Raw genomic sequence first — 27,830 nt, forward strand, 5'->3', positions numbered from 1 at the left:
ATCCTCCCTGTGTCTACGTGGGTTTCCTCTGAGTGCTCCAGTTTCCACCCACAGTTTGAAAGATGTGTGGGTTAGATGCATTGACTGTGCTAAATTCTCCCTTTTTGATCTGATTTATTATTGTCACATGTATTTATTTTTCACTGTATGTTTTGTTTCTTGCGCGCTGTTCAGTGGGCCACTGTCTGTGACGTTTCTAACCGTGGCGTTTTGGTCTGTTTCAGGTGACGGGACAGGATGCAGCCGGTTAGCCACAGCGAGCACGTACTGCAGCAGCTCTGCTCCCAGCTGGAGTACGGCTTCCTGTGCGACTGCTCCATCACCGTGGGGGACGTCCACTTCCGGGCCCACCGGGTGGTGCTGGCGGCCTGCAGCTCCTACTTCCACAAGCTCTTTGTCAACCGGCCGGCTGAAGCCTCACAGGTGGTGCTGAGCTCGCAGGCCGTCAGCCCTGATCACTTTGACCTGATCCTGCAGCTGATGTACACCGGCAGCCTGGCGTCCTCCCCTGCTGACCCGGAGCGGTTCAGTGCCTCGCTCAACTTCCTCAAGTTCTACAAGGCTGCGTGCTTTCCTGGCCCGGCAGCACAGCGGGAGAGGCAGAGCCGGGAGGAGGCCCGTCCTGAGCCGGACAAGAATGACCCACTCCAGTTCGGCGTGGAGTTGCGCCAGGACAAGTGCTTGCCCGTCGAGACTCGGGCGCTGCCAGCTGAGCAGCACGGCCGGGAACCGGTCTCCGTCAAAGCCGAGAGCCCAGAGGGCGCCCTGGAATCGCAGACGCTGCTGTGCCACCACTGTGGCCTGGCCTTCGAGGGGCAGCAGGGCCTGAGTGATCACCTGCAGCTCCACGCAGAGAAGCCCTTCAGCTGCCCGCTCTGCGGCCTGGCTTTCGAGTGCACCCAGCGTCTGCCCGAGCACGTCGCCGGCTGCCTGGCAAACCGTCGGCAAGAGGCGGAGAAGAGCCTTCGGCGAGAGACGGAGGACAGGTGGACCCTCGCTCCTGAGGTGAAGCGGGAAGCGGAGCCGCCCGAGAGGCTGTGGGGACATGGCGGAGCAGAGTGCCGTGAGGCTGCGGCCTACAAGGACCCGGGCCTGGCGAAGCCTAAGGTGGAAGACCCCACAGAGGAGCAGGGGCAGATTCAGTCCTCCCCCCTGGTGCTGGAACTCAGCGGCCTCACTGTGGTGCGAGTTGGCAAGGAGAGGGAGGCGCGCATGGAGAGGGAGGCATGCGCCTTGCCCCCCCAGCCCTTGGAGCAGGCCGAGGATTATGAGCTGGAGGAGGGTGAGGTGCGTTTCCCGGGTGATGACGACCTGGTGCTGGAGAACGCCTCGGACGGCAGCCTCTTCAGCAGCTCGGATAGCAGCCTGGACAGCGAGTCCTCGGGCCTGACGGAGCTGAGCGACGATGAGAGCCCGCCCGGCCTTGCGGGCCCCGTGGCATTCCCCGCGCTGCCCACTGTCGGCCCACCTGACTACCACATCTGCAGCACGGCGGAGCGCCAGGCCTCCCGGCGCCGGAGCAAAGCGACGTGGTGCCAGGCATGCGACGGATGCCGCCCCTCTGAGAAGGTAGCCGGGGACCAGCTGGGGGTGGGCAGCAGGACCGGGCAGAAGAAGGCCGTCTCACGGCGCTGGATGCCGGAGTGCAGCGGGCGGAACGGAGCCTGCCTCCAGCGCGGGCAGAGGCCCGGCCTGCAGGGTCTGGGCTGGGAGAGGAGAGCTCAGGGTGGGCTGAGCAGCCAGGCCAAGGTACCAGCCAGTGGCGATGCTGCTAAGAAGGGGGCAGAGGCGGCGCCAGGCATCCGTACCCCTAACCGCAAGAAGGGCACCAAGGCCGTGGAGGAGAAGCAGCGGCACCCGGGCAAAAAGGTGGCCCTACCGCTGGCAGGCTCCAAGAAATGCAGCCGGGCCCTCAAGCACTTCTGCGATGTCTGCGGCAAAGGCTTTGCCAGGCGGAGTCGCTTGGCCATACACACGGCTACCCACCGCAAGCAGCTGACCTGCCGGGTATGTGGGCAGGAGTTCCTGCGGGAACGCGAGCTGCGACGTCACGTAGCCCAGCACACCAACGAAGCCCGGTACGAGTGCCGGCTCTGCGACCACCGAAATTACCGCAAGCACAGCCACCTCCGCCATATGACCTGCCACCTCTCCCCGGGCCAGGCCCTGTGCCAGATCTGTTTTGACATCCTCCAAAGAGAGGACTTGGAGCGGCACATGGAAAGTCACCATCACCTTTGCGAGGGGTGTGGTGAGAAGTTTAAGCTGAAGAAGGACTTAGTGAAGCACTCTACCAGCTGCTGGACCAAGAGGTTGCTGGACAGCGAACTGGACAAGGTTTCGGAACTTGCAAAGCACCAGGATTGACTGGAGACTTTCACTTTTTAGTCCTCACACAAATAAGCCGTGGTTATAGTGCAGAACCTTCCGTTGCATGGTGGGCTGATGGAGCGAGCTCAACAGAGCAGAAAACTTTTCTGGTTTGACATCTTGCCCCGGTTGGCGAATTAGCCTCTCTGGAACGAGGCAGTGGTAGATGGACAGGTAGGATTGGCAATGATTGCTTATTGCAACCGTGCTCCCACAGGTTAAGGAGGGCCGAATTCAGCTGGGCCTTTTTGCATCCCCTATAATTACTGTTCAAGTGGGTGGCACAGTGGGTTAGCATTGCTGCCTCACAGTGCCTGGAACCCAGGTTTAATTCCAGCCTTGGGTGACACTGTGTATGGACATTCTCCACATATCTGCGTGGGTTTCCTCCGGGTGCCTCAGCTTCCTCCCACTGAGGAAAATTGTATGTTAGGTGGATTGGGTCATACTAAATTGTCCCAAAGATTTAAATGCTAGGTGGATTGGCCGTGCTAAATTGCACCGATCGCAATCCCACCCAGGCCCTATCCCCAAAGCCCCATGCATTTACCCTAGCTGGTCCCCCTAACACTAAGGGGCAATTTAGCATGGCCAATCCACCTAACCTGCACATCTTTGGACACTAAGGAGCAATTTAGCATGGCCAATCCACCTAACCCGCACATCTTTGGACACTAAGGAGCAATTTAGCATGGCCAATCCACCTAACTACACATTTTTGGACTGTTGGAGGGAACCAGAGCACCCAGAGGAAACCCAGGAAGACTCGGGGAGAATGTGCAAACTCCACACAGACAGTGACCTGAGCTGGGAATCGAACCCGGGTCCCTGGCACTGGGAAGGCAGCAGTGCTAACCACTGCACCACCGTGCCACTTTGAGAGTACAAAGGGCACAGTTTGGATGACCAGTATGTGGAGATTTCGCGAGACTTCAGACAGAATGTTGATTTGCAGATTTTTGTTAATTGGAGGTTCTTGTATTCCAATTAAAAACAAAACGTTCTTGATGATAAATGCCTTTTTTTTGGTTCTTAAACTTTGAGCAAAAATGTTGACTACTTTAGGAGTGACCTGGCCTGACCTTTGGACCACCATGCTGACCTGTTGAGTGGCCCATTTCCTGCGTTACAACCTGACCAGCGAGCTCCCTCACACTGGGTTCACTGCCCCTTGCAAGTATGTAATTACTAACCTTACCTCTCTGCACAATCAGACTGAGCGCTGAACTGATAGAGGTGCTCAAGATCATGAGGGGCATGGACAGAGTGGATAGGGAGCAGCTGTTCCCCTTGGTTGAAGGGTCCATTACAAGGGGACGCAAGTTAAAAATGAGGGGTGGAAGATTAGGGGGATTGGAGGAAAAACTTTTTTACTCAGAGGGTGGTGATGTGTCTGGAATGCGCTGCCTGGGAGGGTGGTGAAGGAGGGATGCCTCACATCCTTTGAAAAGTATCTGGATGAGTACTTGGCATGCCATAACATTCAGGGCGATGGCCAAATGCTGGCAAGTGGAGTTAGGCGGACAGGTCAAGGCATTTCATGTGTCGGTGGAGACTCGATGGGCCAAAAGGCCTCTTCTACAACGTGGTATTGTGTGTAACTCATCAGACAGCTACATTACCAGCTGCACATTGTCACTGAGGGACTTCCCGTCCCAGCCCTGTTCTTGACTATCTCAACCAGTTATTCCAGCTCACTCTCAGTCACTCAGTAATCTGTAGAATCCCTACAGTGCAGGAGGTCATTTGGCGCATCAAGTCTGCACCGGCTGGATATAGCACTTGGGGACAAATGGGATCAAAGGTTGTGGGAGGAAAAAGCAGGATTACTGAGTGGGACAATCAGCCATGATTGTAATGAATGGCAGAGCAGGTTCGAAGGGCCAAGTGGCCTCCTGCTGCTCCTATCTTCTGTGTTTCTATGACTCTCTGACAGAACATCTTATCCGGGCCTGAACCCCACATATTTACCCCACTAATCCAACTAATCTGCACATCTTTAAACTGTGGCAGGAAACCAGAGTACCCGGAGGAAACCCATGCAGAGACAGGGAGAATGCGCAAACTCCGCAATCACGCAAGGCTGGTATCAAACCCTGGTCCTGTGAGGCAGCAGTGCTTGCCACTGTGCTACCCCTTTAGAGAGTGTACAGAGCAGAAAGAAGCTATTTAGCAGCACAACGGCACAGTTAGCATTGCTGCCTCACAGCACCAGGGTCCTCAGTTTGACTCCCACCTTGGGTCACTGTGTGGAGTTTGCACATTCTCCCTGTGTCTGCATGGGTTTCCTCGGGGTGCTCTGGTTCCCTCCCACAATCCAAAGACATGCAAGTTAGGTGGACTGGCCATGCTAAATTGCCCCTTAGTGTCAGGGGGCTAGTGAGAGTAAATGCATGGGGTTATGGGATACGAACTGGGTGGTCGGTGCAGACTCAATGGGTCGATTGGGCTCTTTCTACACTGTAGGGATTTTATGAAGTCTGCACCAATATCCGACACAGCATCTTATCCAGGCCCACTCCCCATATCCCCACATATTTACCCTAATAATGATCTTAACCTACACATCTTGGGTCATTAAGGGGCAGTTTAGTACAGTGAATCCACCTAACCTACACATCTACATTGTGGGAGGAAACCGGAGCACCTGGAGGAGACTCGCACAGAAATGGGAGAATGTGTAAACTCCACACAGACAGTGTTAAAGTAAATTTATTAGTCAAAGTAGGCTTACATTAACAGTGCAATGAAGTGACTGTGAAATTCCCCAGTTGCCACACTCCGGCGCCTCTTCAGGTCAACCCACCTAACCTGTACGTCTTTCAGACTATGGAGGAAATCAGAGCACCCGGAGGAAAATGTGCAAACTCCGCACAGAGACAAACCGACAATTGAACCTGGGCCCCTGGTGCTGTGAGGCAGCAGTGCTAACCATTGCTCTACGTGCCATGTCATAGGAGACACCAATGCAGAAAGAGGGCATTCGACCCATTGAGTCTGCTCCAGCTCTCCAAAACAGCATCTTAGCCAGCTCTGACCCCACCTATTCCCATAACCTCTTCCATTTACCATGGTCAATCCCCTAACGCCCTGTTTATGGATTTGTACCTTATAATCATTGTTAATCCAGCTCTCGGAGCAGGGCAGGTGACTGCCCCTGATATCAAGGGAGCATACCGTCTCAGTTCCAGAACATCACTGCAGGAGTTTCTCCAGGTAGTGTCCCAGGACCAACCAACTTCAGCTGCTGCAGTGACTTTCCATCATGACCTCAGAACACCAGAATGATAGGGAGTGGGATAGCTTGATCTTGGGTTTGGACATAGCAAAACATTGAGGTCCGAAGGGCCTGTACTGTGCTCTACTGTTCTGTGTTCTAAGTGGAGATGTTTGCTGATGATTCCATCACGTTCAGCACCATTTGCGACTCCCGAGATATTGAAGCAGTCCATAGCCAAATGCAACAAGAGCTGGAAACTTTCTGATTTGGGCTGACAAGTGACATTCCTGACACACAAGTACCAGATAGTGACTAAGATTCTCTTCCAACGTGAGAGAATCCAAGTATTGCTGCTTGACACTCAATGGAATTACCACTGTTGAATCCCACACTATCAACATGAGAGTTACCATTGACCAGAAATTGAACTGGTTTAACCATTTAATATTATGGGTGGTTAGGACTGCAGCCTCACAGCGCCAGCGACCTGGGTTTCAATTCAGCCTCAGGACACTCGTAGAAACTGGAAGCAGGAGTAGACCATTCAGCCCTTCGAACTTGCACCGCCATTCATTTTGATTATGGCTGATCATCAAATTCAATATCCTGATTTTGCCCCCCTTCCTCCTATATGCCTCGATCCCTTTAGCCCCAAGAATTATATCTAATTTCTTCTTGAAATCAGACGTTTTTGGCCTCACCTACATTCTATGGGAGTGAATTCCACACATTCTCCACCCTCTGGATGAAGAAAATTTCTCCTCACCTCCGTTCTAAAAGGTACTGATTCTCAAACTATAACCTCTAGTTCTGGACTCCCCCACCATTGGGAACCTTCTTGCTGAATCTAGCCTGCCTCTGGCACCCAGCATGGTGGCACAGTGGTTAGCACTACTGCCTCACAGTGCCAGGGACCTGGGTTCAATTTCCAGCTTAAGTCTCTGTGAGGAGTTTGCACATTTTCCTCTGGGTGCTCCAGTTTCTCCCATGGTCTGAAAGATGTACAGGTTAGGTGGATTGATCTGAAGAGGTGCTGGAGTGTGGCGACTAGGGCAATTTCACAGTAACTTCATTGCACTATTAATGTAAGCCTTACTTTGACTAATAAATTTATTTCAACCCTGTTAGAATTTGAGATCCCCCTTGCGCTCATCTAATCTCCAGTGAATATAACTCTAACCAACTTAGTCTCTCCTCATATGACCAGATCTCCACCTCAGGAATCAGTCTGGTAAACCTTCACTGTGCTCCCTCTATTGCAAGGGTATCCTTTCTCAGATAAGGAGACCAAAACTGCACACAATACTCCAGGTGTGGCCTCATCAACGCCCTGTACAATTGCTGCAAAACATCCCTATCCCTAAACTCAAATCCTCTCGCTATGAAGGCCAACATACCAATTGTCTTTACTGCCTGCTATACCTGCTTTCTGACTGATGCACAAGGACTCCAAGGTCACATTGAGTATCCAGCGCCCTTAATTTTCACCCATTCAAGTAACAATCTGTCTTCCTATCATTGCTACCAAAGTGGATAACCTCACATTTATCCACATTGTACTGCATCTGCTGTGCGGATACCTACACTCAGCCTGTTCAAACCACTCTGATGCATTCTCCTCGCAGCTGTCTGTGCGGAGTTTCCATGTTCTCTGCGTGGGTTTCCTCCATGGTCCAAAGATGTACAGAGCAGGTTGATTAGACATTTGGCTCTTTGTGTCAGGGAAGCTAGCAGGGTAAATACATGGGGATAGGGCCTGGTGGGATTGTGGTTGGTGTGGGCTTGATGGGCAGAACTGCTTCGGTTAGGTCTCCTGCACTGTATGGATCCTATGAAGAGCAAGTCAGAGGTTGTGAATCCTACAGCGAATAACTCATCCCCTGACTCCCCAAAGCTTGTCCATTATTTACAAGGCACAAGTCAGGAGTATGATGGAATACTCTCCACTTGACTGCATGAGTGCAGCTCCAATGATAGGAAGCTTGACACAATCCAGGCACAAAGCAGCCCTGCTTGATTGGCACCCTGAGGGTGGCACAGTGGTTAGCACTGCTGTCAGGGACCCGGGTTCATTCCCGGTTTGGGTCACTTGCGTGGGAATCTCCCCTTGTCTGTGTGGGGTTCCTCCGGGTGCTATGGTTTCCTCCCACAGTACGAAAGACATGCGAGTTAGATGCATTGGCTGTGCTAAATTCTCCCTCAGTGTATCCAAACAGGCGTTGGAGTGTGGCGACTAGGGGATTTTCACAGTAACTTCATTGCAGTGTTAATGTATGCCTACTTGTGACACTAATAAATAAATTGAAACTTCCACAGTGGCAGCTGTGTGTACCATAGAATACCATACCATAGACACCTGACAGTATAAAAAGAGGCCATTCAGCCCATCAAGTCTGCACCAACCACAATCCCACCCAGGCCCTACCCCCATATCCCTACATATTTTACCCACTAATCCCTCCAAGCTACGCATCTCAGGACACTAAGGGGCAATTTTAGAATGACCAATCAACCTAACCCACATATAGAACCACAGACCCCTACAATACAGAAAGAGGCCCTTCAGCTCATTGAGTCTGTACTGAACACAATCCCACCCAGGCCCAGGAGTTGAGGGGATTGAGCTATGAGGAGAGGCTGAATAAACTAGGCTTGTACTCGTTAGAGTTTAGAAGAATGAGGGGAGATCTCATTGAGACGTATAAGATAATGAATGGGATGGATAGGATAGAGGTGGAGAGACTCTTCCCACTCAAAAAAGACAGTAGGACTAGGGGGCACAGCCTCAAGATAAAGGGGAGGCGGTTTAGAACGGAGTTGAGGAGGAACTTCTTCACTCAAAGGGTGGTGAATCTCTGGAATTCTCTGCCCGTTGAAGTGGTGGAGGCTGCCTCGCTAAATATTTTTAAGAAGCGGGTTGATGGGTTCTTGATAAGAGAGGGGATTAAGGGTTATGGGGAGAGGGCGGGAAAGTGGAACTGAGCCACGACAGATCAGCCATGATCTTATTGAATGGCGGGGTGGGCTCGAAGGGCTAGATGGCCTACTCCTGCTCCTATTTCTTATGTTCTTATCCCCATATCCCTACATATTATACCCACTAATCCGTCTAAGCTACGTATCCCTGGATATTAAGGGACAATTTCTTAGCATGGCCAATCAACCTAACCTATCTTTGGACTGTGGGAGGAAACCGGAGCCCCCGGAGGAAACCCACACAGACACAAGGAGAATGTGCAAACTCCACACAGTGACCCAAGCTGGGAATCGAACGCAGGTCCCTGGAGTTAAGAAGCAGCAGTGCTGACCACTGTGCTACCGTGCCGTTTACAAGTAAACCTCTATGACTCTACACTGCAGCAACTCGCCAAGGCTCCTTAGATGGCATTTCCAAATCCATCTCCTCTTGAAGAATAGGGGCAACAGACACATGGAAACACCACCACCTGGAAGTTTCCCTCCACGTCACTCACCGTCCTGAACATGGAAATATTTCATCGTTCTTTCACTGTCGCTGGGTTTAAAACCAGGCACACTCCCTAACAGCACTGTGGGTGTACCTACGCCACAGGAACCGCAGTGGGTTCAAGAAGGCAGCTCACCATCACCTTTTTAAGGTGCAATTAGGGATGTGCAAATGAATGCTGTCACAGCCAGTGACACCCACATCGCATGAATGAATAAAAAAATGAATGCTGGTCTTGCTGCCTGCATACCATAAACAAATTTTTAAAATGGGAAAACACGCAGGAGAAGGCCATTCAGCCCCTGGAGCCTACTCCATCTGTTTGATACAATCATGGCCAATCTAATTGTGGCCTTAACACCATTCTTCTGCCTGTCCTCTTAACCCTCGACTCCCTTGTTGATCAAAAATGACCCAGTCCTCATTGCTCTCTGGGAGTGGTGGGGAGGGAGAAGAAATTATCTCCACCTTAAATAGGAGACCTCTTATTTTTAAATTGTGTTGCCAAGATATAGATTCCCCCATGAGGGGGACTGACCTCAGCATTCCCTCTGTCGAGCCCCTTCCTCAGAATCATTGTTTTAGTAAGATCGTATTTCATTCTTCTTAACTCCCAATGTGTATATGCCCAACCTAACAAAGAACATAGAAAATTATAGCACAGGAGCAGGCCCTTCGGCCCTCCAAGCCTACATGTTGCCCAACTGAACTAAAACCCTCTACCCTTCCGGGGACCACATCCCTTGTATTCCCATCCAAATCATGTATTTGTTTAGATTCCCCTTAAAAATCACTACTGTATCCACTTCCGTTACCTCCCCCGGCAGCGAGTTCCAAGCACTCACCATCCTCCGTGCAAAAGATCTGCCTCGTACATCTCCTTTAAACCTTGTCCCTTAAACCTGTGCCCTTAGTAATTGGCTCTTCCACCCTGGGAAAAAGCTGCTGACTATCCACTCTTTCCATGCCTCTCAATCTTGTAGACTTCTGTCAGGTCGCTCCTCAACCATCATCATCTTTCTCACAAGACAAAGCCACTTTCATCCCAGGAATCTGTTTTCTCAAGTAAAGTTTAATTATTAGCGTCACAAATAAGGCTTACGTTAACACTGCAATGAAGTTACTGTGAAGATTACCCTAGTCATCACACTCCGGTGCCTGTTTGGGTCAATGCACCCTAACCAGCACGTTTTTCAGACTGTGGGAGGAAACTGGAGCACCCAGAGGAAACCCACGCAGACACAGGGAGAATGTGCAGACTCCACAAAGGTGGTGACCCAAGCTGGGAGTCGAACCCAGATCCCTTGTTCTGTGAGGCAGTAGTACTAACTACTGTGTCACCGTGCTCTGAACGGCTTCGGTGAGGTTTTGACTGATCTGCAACGTGATGCCGTTACCCTGCATTGGTCACATGACATCTAGCTCAAGGAAATGGCTGAGATACTCGGTGGAATCAGAGGAGAGAGAGTCCGGCTGCTCAGGGGTGACTGCCTGGATTTGCCATCCACAGCACAGCAAAGCACGGTTAAATAGAAATATCTTAGCTATGTTGGAAGTTATTGGTTTTAGACAAACAAGGTTTATTAAGATGTTCTCTGCACTACACAGAGTAAAAACTGTAAGTAAAACAGTGCCTGTGACAACACCCTAATGACATCACCATCAAACTATGTGATCAGCTCTTAAGGCAACCTGCAACTCTTTTAAAGATATATCACACTGCCAGTTTTATTCCTTTTAAAAAAAAAATACATGATAGACGTGAGGGTCTTCAGGTGTACAAAAGGATCACATTCTGGACAGATGCAGCAGACATCGAAGGAGGGTATTCGAGGAACAGAGACTTGGGTGGAGCTGCTGCACCCATGACTGGAGGATTTGCCTGGATGTGAAGTTGTGCAAGTATTGGGAATTAGAAAATATACATTCCGACAAAAAACCTGGAGGTGTTGAGTGAGGGGAGAAGACTGTCTAAAATATACAGCAGTGAAGCTTCTTCCGGCACAGCCCCATGTATCTCAGGCCTGACAGTCACTGTAACTATAATGCTGCTGTAATATTTTTCAGCAGATAACATCTCAACCATTAATGTTTATCCTTTTTCTTTTTCTTTTTGTGACCCAAGTCCACCTCACAAGGTACAGTCAGTGGGATCTCTGTGTCTTTCTCTTTGCTCCTTTTCTTCTTCTTTTTGCCCCTGAGCTCCTGCGATTCTGTATCGGAGTGTTCTGCTTGCTCCTGCTCACTGTGCCTCCTCTTCTTTCTCCGAGAGTCACCTTTGGCTTCATGGTTAGGCTCCTGCCCGCTGATCGCCACCTTGTTTGCCCCCTTCCTCCTCTTGGCCACGGGCTCCTCCGCGCCACCGGGGTCCAGCGCTTCCCCACGTCGTTTCCGTGGGCACCGCCACGGCGTGTCTGCGCCGAAAGGCTGGAACCGCAGCTTCAAGCCCGGCGGGATGCTGGGCGCTGGACTGACGGGGATGGAGAGTGGCGCCTGGCCGCTGCCTGTATCCTCCCAGCTCTCACCGATGGTGATGCGTCCGGCAAAGGGTGGGCAGCTCTCTGTCTGGCTCGCTGTGTCCAAGGGCAGGACCAGGCTGACCCCTCCCGCTCCGCCAGTCATGCCAAAGACGTTGTAAAGTTTGTCCTTGTTTGTCTTTGACTTGAGTGTCTGAAAGCCAACCAGTGGGATCTTCCTTCCAGAGAAACTGAAATAGAGAATTAATAAAAATACACTGTTCAGTGAGACCTAAATGTGAATAGAAGTCTCTCTTTCTGCTTGCAGGCATCAGGTAACCTGAAAGTGCCTTTCAAATGGATCAGGACATTCCAAAATGCATTCCAACAAAGAAAATTACAGCACAAGAACTGGCCCTTCGGCCCTCCAAGCCTGCACAAACCATGTTGCCCAACTGAGCTAAAACCCCCTATCCTTCCAGGGGATCATATGTCTGTATTCCCATCCTATTCGTGTATTTGTCAAGACGCCCCTTAAAGTCGCTATCATATCTGATTCCACTACCTCGCTTGGCAGCGAGTTCCAGGCACCCGTCACCCTCTTCTGTAAAAGATCTGCCTCCTACATCTCCTTTAAACCTTGCCCCTCGCACCGTAACCCTATGGCCCCTAGTAATTGACACTTCCACCCTAGGAAAAAGCGTCTGACTATCCACTCTGTCCATACCCCCCAGTCGTGCGGAAGTCTATCAGGTCGCCCCTCAAACTCCGTCGCTCCAGTGAGAACAAACCAAATTTCTCCAACCTCTCCTCATAGCTAACGCCCTCCATACCAGGCAACATCCTAGTAAATCTTTTCTGTGGCCTCTCAAAGCCTCCACATCTTTCTGGTAGTGTGGCGACCAGAATTGAACACTATATTCCAAGTGTGGCCAAACTAAGGTTCTATAAAGCTGCAACATGCCTTGCCCTGGCTGATGAAGTAGTAGCAGCAAGTAGTCTCACAATATCAGGTTAAAGTCCAACAGGTTTGTTTGGTAGCACAAACTTTCGGAGCACTGCTCCTTCATCAGGTGAGTGCCAAAGCATACTGTATGCCTTCATCAGTCAACAAAGTACTATTGAAGCACAGTCGCTGTTGTAACGTACGAAACGTGACAGCCAATTTGTACACAGCAAGATCCCACAAACAACAATAAAAACCAGATGAATTTTTAAAAATGTTTTGATTGAGGGATAAATATTGACCAGGTCACTGGGGAGAGCGCACTGCTCTTTGTAATTGTGTCACAGGCCCTTTTACCTTTACCTGAGATGGGGATCTTGGTTTAACAGTTTTTTAAAATTTCATTCACGGGGTGTGGATGTCACTGGCTAGGCCCAGCATTTATTGTTCGGGGGTGGCTCAGTGGTTAGCACTGCTGCCTCACAGTGCCAGGGACCCGGGTTCGATTCCCGGCTTGGGTCACTGTGTGTGTAAAGTATGCACGTTCTCCCTGTGTCTACGTGGGTTTGCTCCAGTTTCCTCCCACAGTCTGAAAGATGTGCTGGTTAGGGTGCATTGACCTGAACAGTTGCCGGAGTGTGGAGACTGGGGGAATTTCACAGTAACTTCATTACAGTGTTAATGTAAGCCTTACTTCTGACACTAATAAATAAACTTTACTTTATCCCTAATTGCCCCTTCTTGAACCTGCTGCAGTCTCTGAGATGTAGGTACATGCACAATGCTGTTAGGGAGGGAGTTCCAGGATTTTAACCCAGCAACAGTGAAGGAATGGCCGATATAAGTTGGGAATGGGGAATGAATTGCAGGGAACCTCAAGACCTGAGTGGTCCCAGGTATCTACAGCCCTTTTTAACAAACAAAAACTTGCTTTTCACTACGGCCATCTGTTACGCATCTCAGGTTGTTCTTTGACACTCTATTTAACTTTGTTCTGTCATTTACACATTCCAATCTTTTCATGGATCACTATTAGCGCTCTTCTCAGCCTTGAGCACCACCATTTACATTCTCTTTGCCTATGATATCTTTATCAATTATAACCCCCACGCCCCCAAAAGTGTAAATCTCGTCCTATCTTCTTTGTCTTCAGCTCTGGCACAGGGTCATCCAGTCTCGAAACGCTGGCTCGATTCTCTCTCCACAGATGCTATCAAATATGCTGCGATTTTCCACATTTTCTACTTTTGATTTAGAGTCCAGCGTCTGCAGTAATTTGCTGTCATCTCCTGCCCTTGTCCTTTCTAGATGCTTGTGGGTTTGGAAGGGGTTTTGGTGCGTGAAAGTCAATTACCTCGGCAAGACACTGGACCCAGTACTTTCTCAAGTCAGAGAGGAGAGTGCTGCCCACTGACTAATGCCCAGAGATCAATCATTTCCCCAGGAATTACCGACAGAACCACACATTCATTGCTGAATTTCCGCGCACTTCCTCAATCTCCCAGGACACTCACCCATGAGGATCGAAGTCCATGGGGGTTTTGATGAGCCAGAGCTCGCTGGAAGGATCGTTCACCTTCTCCAGAGTGAGATTGCACAGTGGTGCACGGGGGCACGGGATAAATTCTGACGGGCAATCAAACTTGCTCACCTTACCAGACCCTGGAAATAAAAGAATTTGAGAGAGGCTCAGCAGTTTGACAAGAATCATCCCCACAGAAAGTGCTGGCAATTCCAGCAGAACCCTCAGAAATAAATTTATTAGTCACAAGCAAGGCTTACATTGATACTACAACCAAGTTACTGTGAAATTCCCCTAGTCACCACATTCCAGCACCTGTTTGGGTCAGTGCACCTAACCAGCACGTCTTTCAGGCTGTGGGAGAAAACCCACGCAGACACAGGGAGAACATGCAATTTCCGCACAGACAGTGACCCAAGCCGGGAATCAAACCCAGGTCCCTGGCGCTGGGAGACAGCAGTGCTAACCACTGTGCTGCCCTACAAGGGAGGGAGTGAGGGGTTTATACCTAACACACAAGAGGAAACTTTTGGTCCATTAATTTCCCCTCAGCCCCCCCCACTGGCTGACAGTTTCAGTCCAACTCTTTAACCATCCTAGGAGTGAGGAGTTTGTTCCATCGACATTAACTGTTCCCCAAACCACTGGCAGAGAGGAGGGGGGGGGGGGGGTTTGGTCTCTCTCCATTAACTCTCCTTGGGGGTGATGGGGGGCCGTTTAGCCCATCTCTATTGACCGTCCACAGCATGGTGGCAGAGTGGTTAGCACTGCTGCCTTACCGCGAGGGACCTGGGTTCAATTCCAGCCTCGGGTCACTGTCTGTGCAGAGCTTGCACTTCCTCCCCGTGTCTGCGTGGGTTTCATCCGGGTGCTCCGGTTTCCTCCCACAGTCCGAAAGATGTGCTGGTTAGGTTGACTGGCCATTCTAAATTGCTTCTTGGTGTCCTGGGATGTGTAGGTTAGAAGGATTAGTGGGGTAAATGGGGATAGGGCCTGGGGTAGGATAAGAACAAAGAACAATGAAAATTACAGCACAGGAACAGGCCCTTCAGCCCTCCAAGCCTGCATCAACCATGCTGCCCGACTGAACTAAAACACCCTACCCTTCCGGGTACCATATACCTCCAAACCCATCCTATTCGTGCATTTGTCAAGACACCCCTTAAAGGTCACTATCATATCTACTTCTACTACCTCCCCCAGCAACAAGTTCCAGGCACCCACCACCCTCTGTGTAAAAGATCGGCCTCATACATCCCTTTTAAACCTATGCCCCTAGTAATTGACTGTTGTACCCTGAGAAAAAGCTTCTGACTATCCACTCTGTCCATGCCTCTCATAATCTTGTAGACTTCTATCAAGTGATCTCTCAACTTCTGTTGTTCCAGTGAGAACAAACCAAGTTTCTCCAATCAATTGTTGTTGGTGCATACTCGATGGGCCGAATGGCTTCCTTCTGGACCGTAGGATTTCTATGACATTTCTGTGTTCCCCCAATAGAGGGTGAGGGGTTCTATCCGTCATAAAATCCCTACAGTGCAGAAGAGGCCATTCAGCCCATTGAGTCTGCACTGCCTCTCTTGACAGAGCACCTTTTCTCTTATGCATTTGTGGGACATGGGTGTCACTGGCTGGGCCAGCATTTATTGCCCATCCCCAGTTGTCCTTGGAGGGCAGTCGAGAGTCAACCACAATGCTGTGAATTTGGAGTCACATGTAGGCCAGACCGGGTAAGGACAGCAGATTTCCTTCCCTAAAGGGACACTAGTGAACCAGATGGGTTTTTCTGACAATGGTTTCACGGCAATCAGTAAACTCATAGAATCATACAGTGGAGAAGGAGGCCGTTCGGCCCACTGCACTGACAACAATCCCACAATGGTTTCATGGTCGTCACTAGATTCTTAATTTCAGATTTTTATTGAATTCAGTTTTGAATTTAATTTTTTTTTAATTGAATTCAGTTCCACCATCTGCCGTGATGGGATTGAACCCGGGTCCGCAGAACATTAGCTGAGTTTCTGGATTAGCAGTCTAGTGATAATACCACCAGGCCATCGCCTACCCTGTTCCAACTGGGCTGAGAAATGTCAGATGGAGTTTAATTTAGACAAATGTGAGTTGATGCATTTTGGTAGACTGAACCAGGGCAGGACTTACTCAGTTAATGGTTGGGCGTCAGGTAGTTACAGAACAAAGATTTAGAGGTAGATGTTCATAGCTCCTTGAAAGTGGAGTCACAGGTGGACAGGTCGACATGCTTGGTTTCATCGGTGTGAACATAGAATACAGGAGTTGGGATGTCTTGTTGAAGTTGTACCAGACATTGCTAAGTGCACACTTGGAATATTGTGTGCGATTCTGGTCACCGTATTATAGAAAGGGTATTATTAAACTAGAAAGAGCGCAGAAGAGATTTTACTAGGATGCAACGGGGCTTGATATGTTTGAGTTATGAGAGACTAAATAGACTGGGACTTCTTTCTCTAGAGTGTAGGAGGCTGAAGGGTGACCTTATAGAGGTCTATAAAATAATGAGGGGCACAGATCAGCTGGATAGTCAATATCTTTTCCTGAAGGTAGGGGAGCCTAAAACTAGAGGGCATAGGTTTAAGGTGAGAGCGGAGAGATACAAAAGTGTCCAGAGGGGCAATTTTTCCACACAAGAGGGTGGTGAGTGTCTGGAATAAGCTGCCAGAGATAGTAGTGGAGATGGGTACAATTTGTCTTTGAAAAAAAAGTTTATCCAGTTACATGGGTAAAATGGGTATAGAGGGATATGGGCCAAATGTGGGCAATTGGGACTAGCTTAGGGGTTAAAAAAAAGGGTGGCGTGGACAAGTTGGGCCGAAGGGCCTGTTTCCATGCTGTAAACCTCTCTCTGACTCTATGACAGGATGTTGAGGGGATGAATGGCCTGCTCTAGGCCGCAGCCCTGTAGCCGCCACACATTGAGCACGGCCAACCCTCCTCACCCGCCGCCTCGCCGCTCGCCGGGGTGTCGGGGAGCTCGGCCTCTCCCTCTTGTCCTTCTTCTTCCTCTTTTTCCTCCTCCTCCTCCTCGCTGCTGGACACTTCCCAGCTCCGCTTCTCCACCTCCATTCCTCCTCCTCGCCGGCGCTCAGACTCAGGCTCAAGCCCGGCGACTAGTCCCCGTCTCCCAGGGCAACCCGCGTCACCCCTGACCCAGCTCTCCCATTCCCAACTCCCCCGAGGGGGGGTGGAAGTTATTATTATCTTTTTTCCCCCACACTCTTTCAACACCCAAAACTCAGCCGAGCAACCCCCGAACACATTTTTTTTATCAGAGTCAACCCTTCCAAAGAGAACAGGCGGGGATTTACACACTGGAAAAGGCTTTGAGATTAATCACTAATCTATTGCCCCCCTCAGCTCGGAATGGACTCTATCAGTCGCATTGAATTGACTTATCTCCTCATTTACAACAGAAATCCGCAATTCCGACACCAGTTCGCTGCTTTTGATGGTTTAACTGGATACTCTGGGTCATTTCACAACTTGAGAATGTCATGATTTAATCATCTTCGACTTTCTTCCCTCCCCCCTATAAAGTGGAATGGTGAAGTCCAGCGGGCAGTCTCAAAACTGGATGATGGGTTAATCCATTCAGCTGGGGGGGGAGGAATGTGACTATCTTTACTAGTCCTTTCCAGTCACAGTGTTAACTGAGACAAGGGTTTTTCCACCCCCATTATAAGGCATTCGATTTGGCAGGTTATCTTTCATTTCCCTTTTCACGCTTGACTATCTTTGTTAATTAGTTATCGAGAAACAGGCCCTTTAAAGGGATGTGTGGCACTTAAAGGGATGGAGGCCCAAGCTCCAGCCAGTCTGCCGACGGAAATTACAGCTGAGCTCATCTGCAGCAGGGGGCGCTGTTTGCCAGGGTTGGCAGCAAACTTTCTGTTTGGTGCCTCAGATGCAGTTTGGGCAGAGTTTGTGAGCCTTAGAGGTTTACAGCATGGAAACAGGCCCTACAACCCAACTTATCCATGCCACCCTTTTTTTTAAAAAAAGCCCTAATCACAGAAACCCTACAATGCAGAAAGAGGCCATTTGGCCCATCGAATCTGCAGCAACCACAATCCCATCTAGGCCCTACTCCTTTATCCCTACATAGTTACCTGCTAATCCCTCTAAACTATACAGCTCAGGACACTAAGGGGCAATTTTAGCATGGCCAATCAACCTAACCCACACATCTTTGGACAGTGGGAGGAAACCCACACAGACACAAGGAGAATGTGCAAACTCCACACAGACATGACCCAAGCCAGGGATCGAACCCAGGTCCCTGGAGCTGTGAAGCAGCAGTGCTAACCCACTGTGCTACCGTGCCACCCTACTGGCCTAAACTAATCCCAATTGCCCACATTTGGCCCATATCCCTCTATACCCATCGTACCCTAACTATCTAAGTGCTTTTTAAAATACAAAATTGTACCCGCCTCTACTACTACCTCTAGCAGCTTGTTCCATAAGAACATAAGAAATAGGAGCAGGAGTTGGCCATCTAGCCCCTCGAGCCTGCCCTACCATTCAATAAGATCATGGCTGATCTGATAGTGGTTCAGTTCCACTTACCCGCCTGGTCCCCATAACCCTTAATTCCCTTATTGGTCAAAAATCTATCTATCTGTGACTTAAACATGTTTAAGGAGGTAGCCTCCACTGCTTCATTGGGCAGAGAATTCCAAAGATTCACTACCCTCTGGGAGAAGAAGTTTCTCCTCAACTCTGTTCTAAGACACTCACCACCCTCTGTGTGAAAAAATTGCCCCTCTGGACACTTTTGTATCTCCCCCCTCTCACCTTAAACCTATGCCCTCTAGTTTTAGACTCCCTTACATTTGGGAAAAGATATTGACTATCTCTCTGATCTGTGCCCCTCATTATTTTATAGACCTCTATAAGATCACCCCTCAGCCTCCTACACTCCAGAGAAAAAAGTCCCAGTCTATCCAACCTCTCCTTATAACTCAAACCATCAAGTCCTGGTAGCACCCTAATAAATGTTTTCTGCACTCTTTCCAGTTTAATAATATGCTTCCTATAAATGGGTGACCAGAATTGCACACAGTATTCCAAATGTGACCTTACTAATGTCTAGTACAACTTCAACAAGATGTTCCAACTCCTGTATTCATTGTTCTGACCAATGAAACCAAGCATGTCGAATGCCTTCTTCACCACTTTATCCACCTGTGACTCCACTTTCAAGGAGCTATGAATATATACCCCGAGATCTCTTTGTTCTGTAACTCTTCTCAACACCCTACCATGAACTGAGTAAGTCCGGCCCTCGCATTTGTCTAAATTAAACTCCATCTGTCATTCGTCAGCCCACTGGCCCAACTGATCAAGATCCTGTTGCAATTGGAGATAACTTTCTTCACTGTCCACTATGCCGTCAGCCTTAGTGTCACCTGCAAAGTCGACTAATTGGAATGGGGCTCAATAGTGAATGGGGGAAATGAGCCACAAATTTAACACTGTCCATAAAAGCAGATTACCGCGGACACTGGAATCTGAACCAATAATGGGGCGGCACGGTGGCACTGCTGCCTCACAGCGCCAGAGATGTGGATTCAGTTCCCGGGCTTGGCTCACTGTCTGGGCGGACTCTGCACATTCTCCCCACGTCTGTGTGGGTTTCCTCCGGGTGCTCTGGTTTTCTCCCACAGTCCGAAAGACGTGCGGGTTAGGGTGCATTGGCCGTGCTAAATTCTCCCTCAGTGTACCCGATCAGGCGCCAGAATGTGGCAACTAGAGGATTTTCAGAGTAACTTCATTGCAGTATTAATGTAAGCCTTACTTGTCATTAATAAATAAACTTTGCCTTAACTTTTTTCCTCCCAAGTCCAGTATGGGGCAGCTCACAGCGACAAGGACCTGGGTTCAATTCCCAGCTTGGGTCATTGTCTGTGTGGAGTTTGCACATTCTTCCTCTGTCTGCGTGGGTTTCCCTCCGGGTGCTCCGGTTTCCTCCCACAGTCCAAAGATGTGCAGGCTAGGTGGATCGGCCATGCTAAATTGACTCTTAGTGTCACGGGGACTGCCTAGGGTAAATGCATGGAGTTATGCGGATAGGGCCTGGGTGGGATTGTGGTCAGTACAGACTCAATGGGCCAAATGGCCTCCTCCTGCCCTGTAGGATTCTATGTGTATTGGCCGTGCTAACTTGCCCCTTAGTTTTTCTTAAATATTAATTCGTGGGACGTGGGCATCGCTGGCTGGGCCAGCATTTATTACCCATCCCTAGTTGCCCTAGGGCAGTTGAGAGTCAACCACATTGCTGTGGCTCTGGAGTCACATGTAGGCCAGATCGGGTAAGGAGGGCAGATTTCCTTCCTTAAAGGAACCAGATGGGTTTTTCCGATATTGGTTTTGTGGTCATCGGTAGACTCTTAATTCCGGATTTTTTTTAATGGAATTGAAATTCCACTAGCTGCTGTGGTGGGATTTGAACCTGGGTCCCCAGAACATTGGCTGAGTTTCTGGATTAATAGTCTAGTGATAATACCACTTTGTTCCTCTGCGTCCAAGGATCTGCAGGTTAGGTGGATTGGCCATGCGAAATTACCCCAAGATGCATAGAATAGAGGAATTAGCCAGATAAATATGTGGGGTTACGGGAATTGGGCCTGGGTAGGATGCCAAATTGGTGCAGACTTGATGGGCCGATTGGCCTCCTGCACTGCAGGGATTCTGTTATTTGATTTGATTTATTATTGTCACGTATATTAGTATACGGTGAAAAGTATTGTTTCTTATGCAGTATACAGACAAAGGAGAGAGTGCCAGGGTGTCGAGAAAGATCAACTTATGGCAGCAGGGAAGAAGCTGTTCTTGAGTCGGTTGGTATGTGACCTCAGACTTTTGTATCTCTTTCCCGAAGGAAGAAGGTGGAAGAGAGAATGTCCGGGGTGCGTGGGGTCCTTAATTATGCTGGCTGCTTTTTCTGAGGCAGCGGGAAGTGTAGACAGAGTCAGTGGATGGGAGGCTGGTTTGCGTGATGGATTGGGCTGCATTCACAACCTCTGTAGTGATTGAAAAACAGAAAATGCAGGAAAATCTCAGCAGGTCTGAGAGTATCTGTGGAGACGGAATAGGGGCAATGTGTTGCCCCCACCAAGTCTCCTCCAGCCCCTCTGAGATGCTTCCCCTAATCTGGCCGCTCCCTCAACCATGGTGTCTTCTGGGTTCTAAACTCTGGAAATTCCCTCCCTCAATCGCTTTGCCTCTTTCCCTTCCCGAAATCGCTTCTCAAAACTCACCCAGGGGCAGCAGAGTTTAGAGACTTGGGGGAGGGGGGAGTAACTGACTCAGGGGAGGCTGGGGCAGTGTGAGTGAGAGAGGAACAACAGGCTAGGGGACTAGGACAGTGGGAGGTTGGGTGAGGTTAATGGGGATAGGGAGGGCGGGAAGGACCGGGGGAGGATGAGGCTGAAGGAGTTGCGCAAAAGGTGAGGGACTGGGCCTGGAGGATCAGACGGGGAGGGCAAACAAAATAGTGAGGACAGGTCAAGAGTAACAAACCAACGAGACAAGGTGGGCCAGGTCGACTAAGCCTAATTGGGGACAGGGGAAGAAAATAGTTCTGGGCGTATAGGGTTGGTGAGGTGGCACAGTAGGGTCAGCATCACTACTTCTGAGTCAGAAAGAGACAAAAGTCTGAGGTCACGCACCAACCGACTCAGGAACAGCCTCTTCCCTGCTGCTGTCAGGCTTTTGAATGGACCTACCTCGCATTAAGTTGATCTTTCTCTACACCCGAGCTATCACTGTGACATTACCTTCTGCACTCTCTCCTTTCCTTCTCTATGAACGGTATGCTTTGTCTGTATAGCGCGCAAGAGACAATACTTTTCACTGCATCCCAATGCACGTGACAATAATAAATCAAATCAAATGTGCTCTCTTCCACCTCCTTCAATCGGGAAAAAGATACAAAAGTCTGAAGTCACGAACCAACTGACTCCAAAACAGCTGCTGTCAGGGTTTTGAATGGACCTACCTCACATTAAGTTGATCTTTCTCTACAACCTAGCTATGACTGTAACACTACGTACTGCACTCTCTCCTTTCTGTCTCCCAGACGTACTCTATGAAGGGTATGCTTTGTCTGTGTAGCACGCAAGAAGCAATACTTTTCACTGTATGCTAATACATGTCCAATGATGTGCGGGTTAGGTGGATTGGTTATGCTAAATTGTCCTTTAGTTTCCCTGGATGTGTAAAGTAAAAGTAAAGTTTATTTATTAGTCACAAGTAAGGCTTACATTAACACTGCAATGAAGTTACTGTGAAAATCCCCGAGTTGCCACACTTTGGTGGCTGTTCAGGTACACTGAGGGAGAATTTAGCACGGCCAATGCACCCTAACCAGCACATCTTTGGAAACCAGAGCACCCGGAGGAAACCCAAGCAGACATGGGGGGAATGTGCAAACTCCAAACAACCCATTCCCAAGGTGGGAATCAAACCTGGGTCCCTGGTGCTGTGAGGCAGGAGTGCTAACCACTGTGCCACCGTGCCATAGGTTAGAGGGATGAGCGGGGTAGATGTGTGGAGTTGTGGGGATAGGGCCTGGGATGGGATTGTGGTCGGTGCAGGCTCGATGGGCCGAATGGCCTCCTTCTGCACTGTTGGGATTGTGCGATTTCTAAGTGACAATGATAAATCGAATCAAATCAGAAGCTGTGGGTTCGAGTCCCACCCCAGGACTTGACGGCTGAGGAAGGCGTGTTCATATTGCGGCCACACAGGTTGAGTGTCAGACTGCAAAGTCCTTCCAAACACCCCAGTGGCTGGCGGTAAAAGCGGGAGAGATTCCTGGTCAGCCATGTGATGGAAGGAATGTCGGAGCCTCCACCATCACTATCCATGGCTCTGGACAAACCATGCAGGGAAACGTGTAACTCTTTGGAGGACTAGTTAGCTGGATCACTTCTTTGATTTGATTTATTATTGCCACGTGTTAGCATTCAGTGAAAGCTATTACTTCTTCCGTGCTGTACAGACAAAGCATAATGTTCATAGAGAAAGAAAGGAGAGAGTGCAGAATGTAGTGTTACAGTCATAGCGAGGGTGTAGAGAAAGATCAACTTAAGATTAACTTAATATATGGTATGTTCATTTAGAAGCCCAAGGCACCAGGGAATACAGACAGAGCCAGTGGATGGGAGGCTGGTTTGCGCTGCCTTGGAAAAGCAGCCGGCATAATTAAGGACCCCACGCACTCCGGACATTGTCTCTTCCACCTTCTTCAGTTGGGAAAAAGATACAAAAGTCTGAGATCACTTATCAACCACCTCAAGAACAGCTTCTTCCCTGCTGCTGAATATTCCTACCATATTTAAGTTGATCTTTCTCCAGTGGCAGGTGGTGGTGTTCCCCATGTATCTGCTGCCCTTGTCCTCCTAGATGGAAGTGGTCGTGGGTTTGGAAGGTGCTGTCTAAGGATCTTTGATGAGTTGCTGCAGTGAATCTTGAGAATGTTACACACGGCTGCTACTGAGCGTCAGTGATGGAGGGAGTGAATGTTTGTAGATGTGGTGCCAATCAAGTGGGGCTGCTTTGTCCTGGATGGTGTTGAGTTTCTTGAGTGTTGTTGGAGCTGCCCCCATCCAGGCAAGTGGGGAGTATTCCATCACACTCCTGACTTGTGTCCTTGTAGATGGTGGACAGGCTTTGGGGAGTCAGGAGGTGAGTTACTCTCTGCAGGGTTCCCAGCCTCTGACCTGTTCTTGTAGTCACTGTGATACGTGGTGACTCCAGTTGAGTTTCTGGTCAGTGGTAACCCCAAGGATGTTGACAGTGGGGGATTCAGTGATGGTAACACCACTGAATGTTAAAGGGCGGTGGTTAGAGTGTCTCTTATTGGTGATGGTCATTGCCTGGCATTTGTGTGGCACAAATGTTACTTGCCACTTGTCAGCCCAAAACCTGGATATTGTCGAGATCTTGTTGGTTTGTTGCAAGTAACATTTGCGCCACACAAATGCCAGGCAATGACCATCACCAATAAGAGACTGCTTCAGTATCTGAGGAGTCGCGAATGGTGCTGAACATTGTGCAATCATCGGTGATTCTGACCTTATGATGGGGGGAAGGTCATTGATGAAGCAACTGAAGATTGTGCCTAGGACACTACCCTGAGGGACTCCTGCAGAGATGTCCTGGAGCTGAGATGACTGACCCTCCACAACCACAACCATCTTCCATATGTACCAGGTATGACTCCAACCAGTGGAGAGTTTGCCCCCTGACACCCATTGATTCCAATTTCACTACGGCTTCTTGACACTGCACTCGGTCGAATGCGGCCTTGATGTCAAGGGCTGTCACTCTCGCCTCACCTCTGGAATTCAGCTCTTCTGTCCATGTTTAAACCAAAACTGTAATGAGGTCAGGAGCTGAGTGACCCTGGCAAAACCCAAACTGGGCATCACTGAGCAGGTTATCGCTGAGCAGGTGCTGCTTGGTAGCACTGTCGATGACCCCTTCCATCACTTTACTGATGATCGAGAGTAGACTGAGCGGAAATTGGTTGGGTTGGATTTGTCCTGCGTTTTGTGCACTGGATATACCTGGGCAATTTCCCACATTGTTGGGTAGGTGCCAGCGTTGGAACTGTACTGGAAGAGCTTGGCTAGGGGAGTGGCAAGTTCTGGAGCACAAGTCTTCTGAACTATTGCCGGAATGTTATCAGGGCCCATTTCCTTTGCAGTACCCAATGCCTCCAACCATTTCTTGCTGTCACGTGGAGTGAATGGAATTGGCTGGAGACTGGCATCTGAGATGCTGGGGACCACTGGAGGAGGCCGAGATGGATCATCCACTCGGCACTTCTCATCCATTGCCCATCCCTAATTGCCCTCCCAACTGAGTGCCTCGCCAGGCCATTTCTGAGGGCAGTTAAAAGTCTTAGAATCGCAGAAGAGGCCCTTCAGCCCATCCAGTCTGCACTGACACACAAGAAAGACCCGGCTTCCTGCCTAATCCCATGGAACCAACACTTGGCTCCTTGACTATTGTGATGTGCCAAGTGCTCATCCAGGCACCTTTTAAAGGATATGAGGCAACCCGCCTCTGCCACCCTCCCTGGCAGACCCTCTGAGTAAAAAAGGTTTTTCCTCACACCACCCCCCCCCACCTCAAAACCTCCCACCCCTCACCTTGAACCTGTGTCCCCTCCTGACTGACCCTTCCACTGAGGGGAACAGCTGCTCCCTATCCACTCTATCCATGCCCTTTTCAACCTCATACACCACATGGCTGCGGGTTTGGAGTCACATGTAGGCCAAGCCGGGTAAGGATGGCAGATTTCCTCCCCCAAAGGGACATTTGCGAACCAGATGGGGTTTTACAACAATCGACAATGGCCACCTGTGATGGTGTGGCCCCTTTAAGGGGCAGTCCTTCACGGGCATGTGACTGCCAGAGCCAATGGCCTGTGAGCGTGCGAGCCTGGGCCAATCGGGAGTGAGGATGAGTATTCTCAGAGGTGGAGGTCTTCAACTGGAGTCAGGGTGTGGTTAGATGTAGACCAGTGTAGATGTGATGTTAAACCCTTTGTTATATATGGTTCTTCCAATCAATCAATCCTTCAGTTTGTTATTTGCCCCATCGAACATAAGAACATAAGAAATAGGAGCAGGAGTAGGCCATCGAGCTGCCTCAATTTCTTTACAGTCACCATCCCTTTCAATTCTCGCTTTTATTAATTGTATTTAAACTCCACCAGCTGCTCTGGTGGGATTTGAACTCATGTCCCCCCAGAGCATTAACTAGTCCAGTGACATTACCACGACACCGTTGTCGCCCCTGGTTTGTAACTTTAAGTTCATTAGTGTTTCAAGTCAGCGTAACATTAACACTGCAATGAAGTCACTGTGAACACCCCCTAGTCGCCACACTCTGGTGCCTGTTGGGGTACACTGCTTAAAAGTAAATTTATTTATTAGTGTCACAAGTAAGGCTGACATTAACACTGCAGTGAAGTTACTGTGAATATCCCCCAGTCCCCACAGTCTGGCACCTGTTTGGGTCAATGTACCTAACCAACACATCTTTCAGAATGTGGGAGGAAACCTATGCAGACACGGGGAGAACATACCGACTCCGCACAGACAGTGACCCAAGCTGGGAATCGGACCCATGTCCCTAGCGCTATGAAGCAGCAGTGCTAACCACTGTGCTCCCGTCACATGTAGGGTTGCATTAACATTGCAGTGAAGTTGCTGTGAAAATCCCCTAGTCTCTGCACTCCGGCGCCTGTTCGGGTACACTGAGGGCAAAATTGGCACGGCCAACCAGCACGTCTTTCAGATTGTGGGAGGAAACCGGAGCTTCCGGAGGAAACCCACGCAGACACGGGGAGAATGTGCAGGGCTCCACACTGATAGTGAGCCAGGAATCGAACCCAGGCCCCTGGCACTGTGAGGCAGCAATGCTAACTATTGTTAGCTACAGGGGTTAGCATTGCGAGGGCTAACTGGCTTTTAGGTGAGCTTGCTGAGAAAGATGAAATGGAGGGGACTGTGCGGGTCCCAGTCTGAAATATTCTCATTAGCTTGAGTGAGAAAGCTGAGTGAGAAAGCTGAGTGAGATAGTTGAGTGAGAAAGCTGAGTGAGATAGCTGAGTGAGAAAACTGAGTGAGATAGTTGAGTGAGAAAGCTGAGTGAGATAGTTGAGTGAGAAAGCTGAGTGAGAAAGCTGAGTGAGATAGTTGAGTGAGAAAGCTGAGTGAGAAAGCTGAGTGAGAAAACTGAGTGAGATAGTTGAGTGAGAAAGCTGAGTGAGAAAGCTGAGTGAGAAAGCTGAGTGAGATAGTTGAGTGAGAAAGCTGAGTGAGAAAGCTGAGTGAGATAGCTGAGTGAGAAAGCTGAGTGAGAAAGCTGAGTGAGATAGCTGAGTGAGAAAGCTGAGTGAGAAAGCTGAGTGAGATAGTTGAGTGAGAAAGCTGAGTGAGAAAGCTGAGTGAGAAAGCTGAGTGAGATAGTTGAGTGAGATAGTTGAGTGAGAAAGCTGAGTGAGAAAGCTGAGTGAGAAAGCTGAGTGAGATAGTTGAGTGAGAGAGCTGAGTGAGAGAGCTGAGTGAGAAAGCTGAGTGAGAAAGCTGAGTGAGAAAGCTGAGTGAGATAGTTGAGTGAGAAAGCTGAGTGAGAAAACTGAGTGAGAAAGCTGAGTGAGATAGTTGAGTGAGATAGTTGAGTGAGATAGTTGAGTGAGATAGTTGAGTGAGAAAGCTGAGTGAGAAAGCTGAGTGAGATAGTTGAGTGAGAAAGCTGAGTGAGAGAGCTGAGTGAGATAGCTGAGTGAGAAAGCTGAGTGAGATAGCTGAGTGAGATAGTTGAGTGAGAAAGCTGAGTGAGAAAGCTGAGTGAGAGAGCTGAGTGAGAAAGCTGACTAATAGGTGACTGGCTGATGGACAGAAGACAGGGAGTTGTGACAAATGGCTTTTTTTCTGGATGGCAAAAACTCCTGGAGTACCACTGGGTGAGGAAGTCTCCTGAGGGTGGGTTGCAATAATTCCCCCCTTTAACCAGGCCCCCCTGATAGTGCAGTGTGTTTGTTTTATTCCCCGGACGGCGGAGAGGACTATAATCTTGGCTTTGTCTCTGGAATGTTTTGTGGTATTGGAGGCAGTGAGAATGCCCGATTTTTGAGATTTCTTTTCTTGATCTTCCAGCTGCGAGCCGGAGCTCTCTGCGTTGTCCCAAGTGTCACAGAGAATTCGGGGAATTACCGGGCGAGCCAACTGATTCGAAACCTTGGCTCTGCAGCGCGGAACCTCTCTCAGTCCTCGCAGGGGGGAACAGCA

At 49.5% G+C, this 27,830-nt stretch overlaps 2 protein-coding genes across 3 annotated transcripts; one reads left to right on the forward strand and one right to left on the reverse strand.

The window, feature by feature from the left end:
- Positions 1–228: 228 nt before the first annotated feature.
- Positions 229–27,809, forward strand: LOC145362240 (uncharacterized). Of its 2 annotated transcripts, none has more exons than XM_080218311.1 (2): positions 229–2,544; positions 27,699–27,809. In XM_080218311.1, exon 1 carries the CDS (start codon positions 238–240, stop codon positions 2,365–2,367), a length of 2,130 nt encoding a protein of 709 aa, XP_080074437.1. In that variant the 5' UTR covers positions 229–237; the 3' UTR covers positions 2,368–2,544; positions 27,699–27,809. The 2 variants fall into 2 exon arrangements, with proteins under 2 accessions (XP_080074437.1, XP_080074438.1); XM_080218312.1 differs by lacking the exon at positions 27,699–27,809 and adding an exon at positions 11,841–11,881.
- On the reverse strand, positions 10,613–17,124 carry polr1g (RNA polymerase I subunit G). The gene is made up of 3 exons (XM_080218313.1): positions 16,956–17,124; positions 13,973–14,120; positions 10,613–11,763 (listed from the first exon to the last, which is right to left on the reverse strand). Exons 1-3 carry the CDS (start codon positions 17,080–17,082, stop codon positions 11,142–11,144), a joined length of 897 nt encoding a protein of 298 aa, XP_080074439.1. The 5' UTR covers positions 17,083–17,124; the 3' UTR covers positions 10,613–11,141.
- Positions 27,810–27,830: the final 21 nt, after the last annotated feature.

This window comes from Carcharhinus amblyrhynchos, unplaced genomic scaffold (genome assembly GCF_965287045.1).
Source record: "Carcharhinus amblyrhynchos unplaced genomic scaffold, sCarAmb.v2.hapA scaffold_37, whole genome shotgun sequence".
In the NCBI taxonomy this organism is placed as follows: Eukaryota; Metazoa; Chordata; class Chondrichthyes; order Carcharhiniformes; family Carcharhinidae; genus Carcharhinus; species Carcharhinus amblyrhynchos.

Excerpts from the sequence above, each read along its gene's own strand:
- LOC145362240 (XM_080218311.1), top strand. The coding sequence starts at position 238 with ATGCAGCCGGTTAGCCACAGCGAGCACGTACTGCAGCAGCTCTGCTCC.
- polr1g (XM_080218313.1), bottom strand. The coding sequence starts at position 17,082 with ATGGAGGTGGAGAAGCGGAGCTGGGAAGTGTCCAGCAGCGAGGAGGAG. Across the intron at positions 14,121-16,955 it reads GGCGAGCGGCGAGGCGGCGG|GGTCTGGTAAGGTGAGCAAG; the intron begins GTGAGGAGGGTT and ends TTTTATTTCCAG. Across the intron at positions 11,764-13,972 it reads ATGGACTTCGATCCTCATGG|TTTCTCTGGAAGGAAGATCC; the intron begins GTGAGTGTCCTG and ends TCTCTATTTCAG.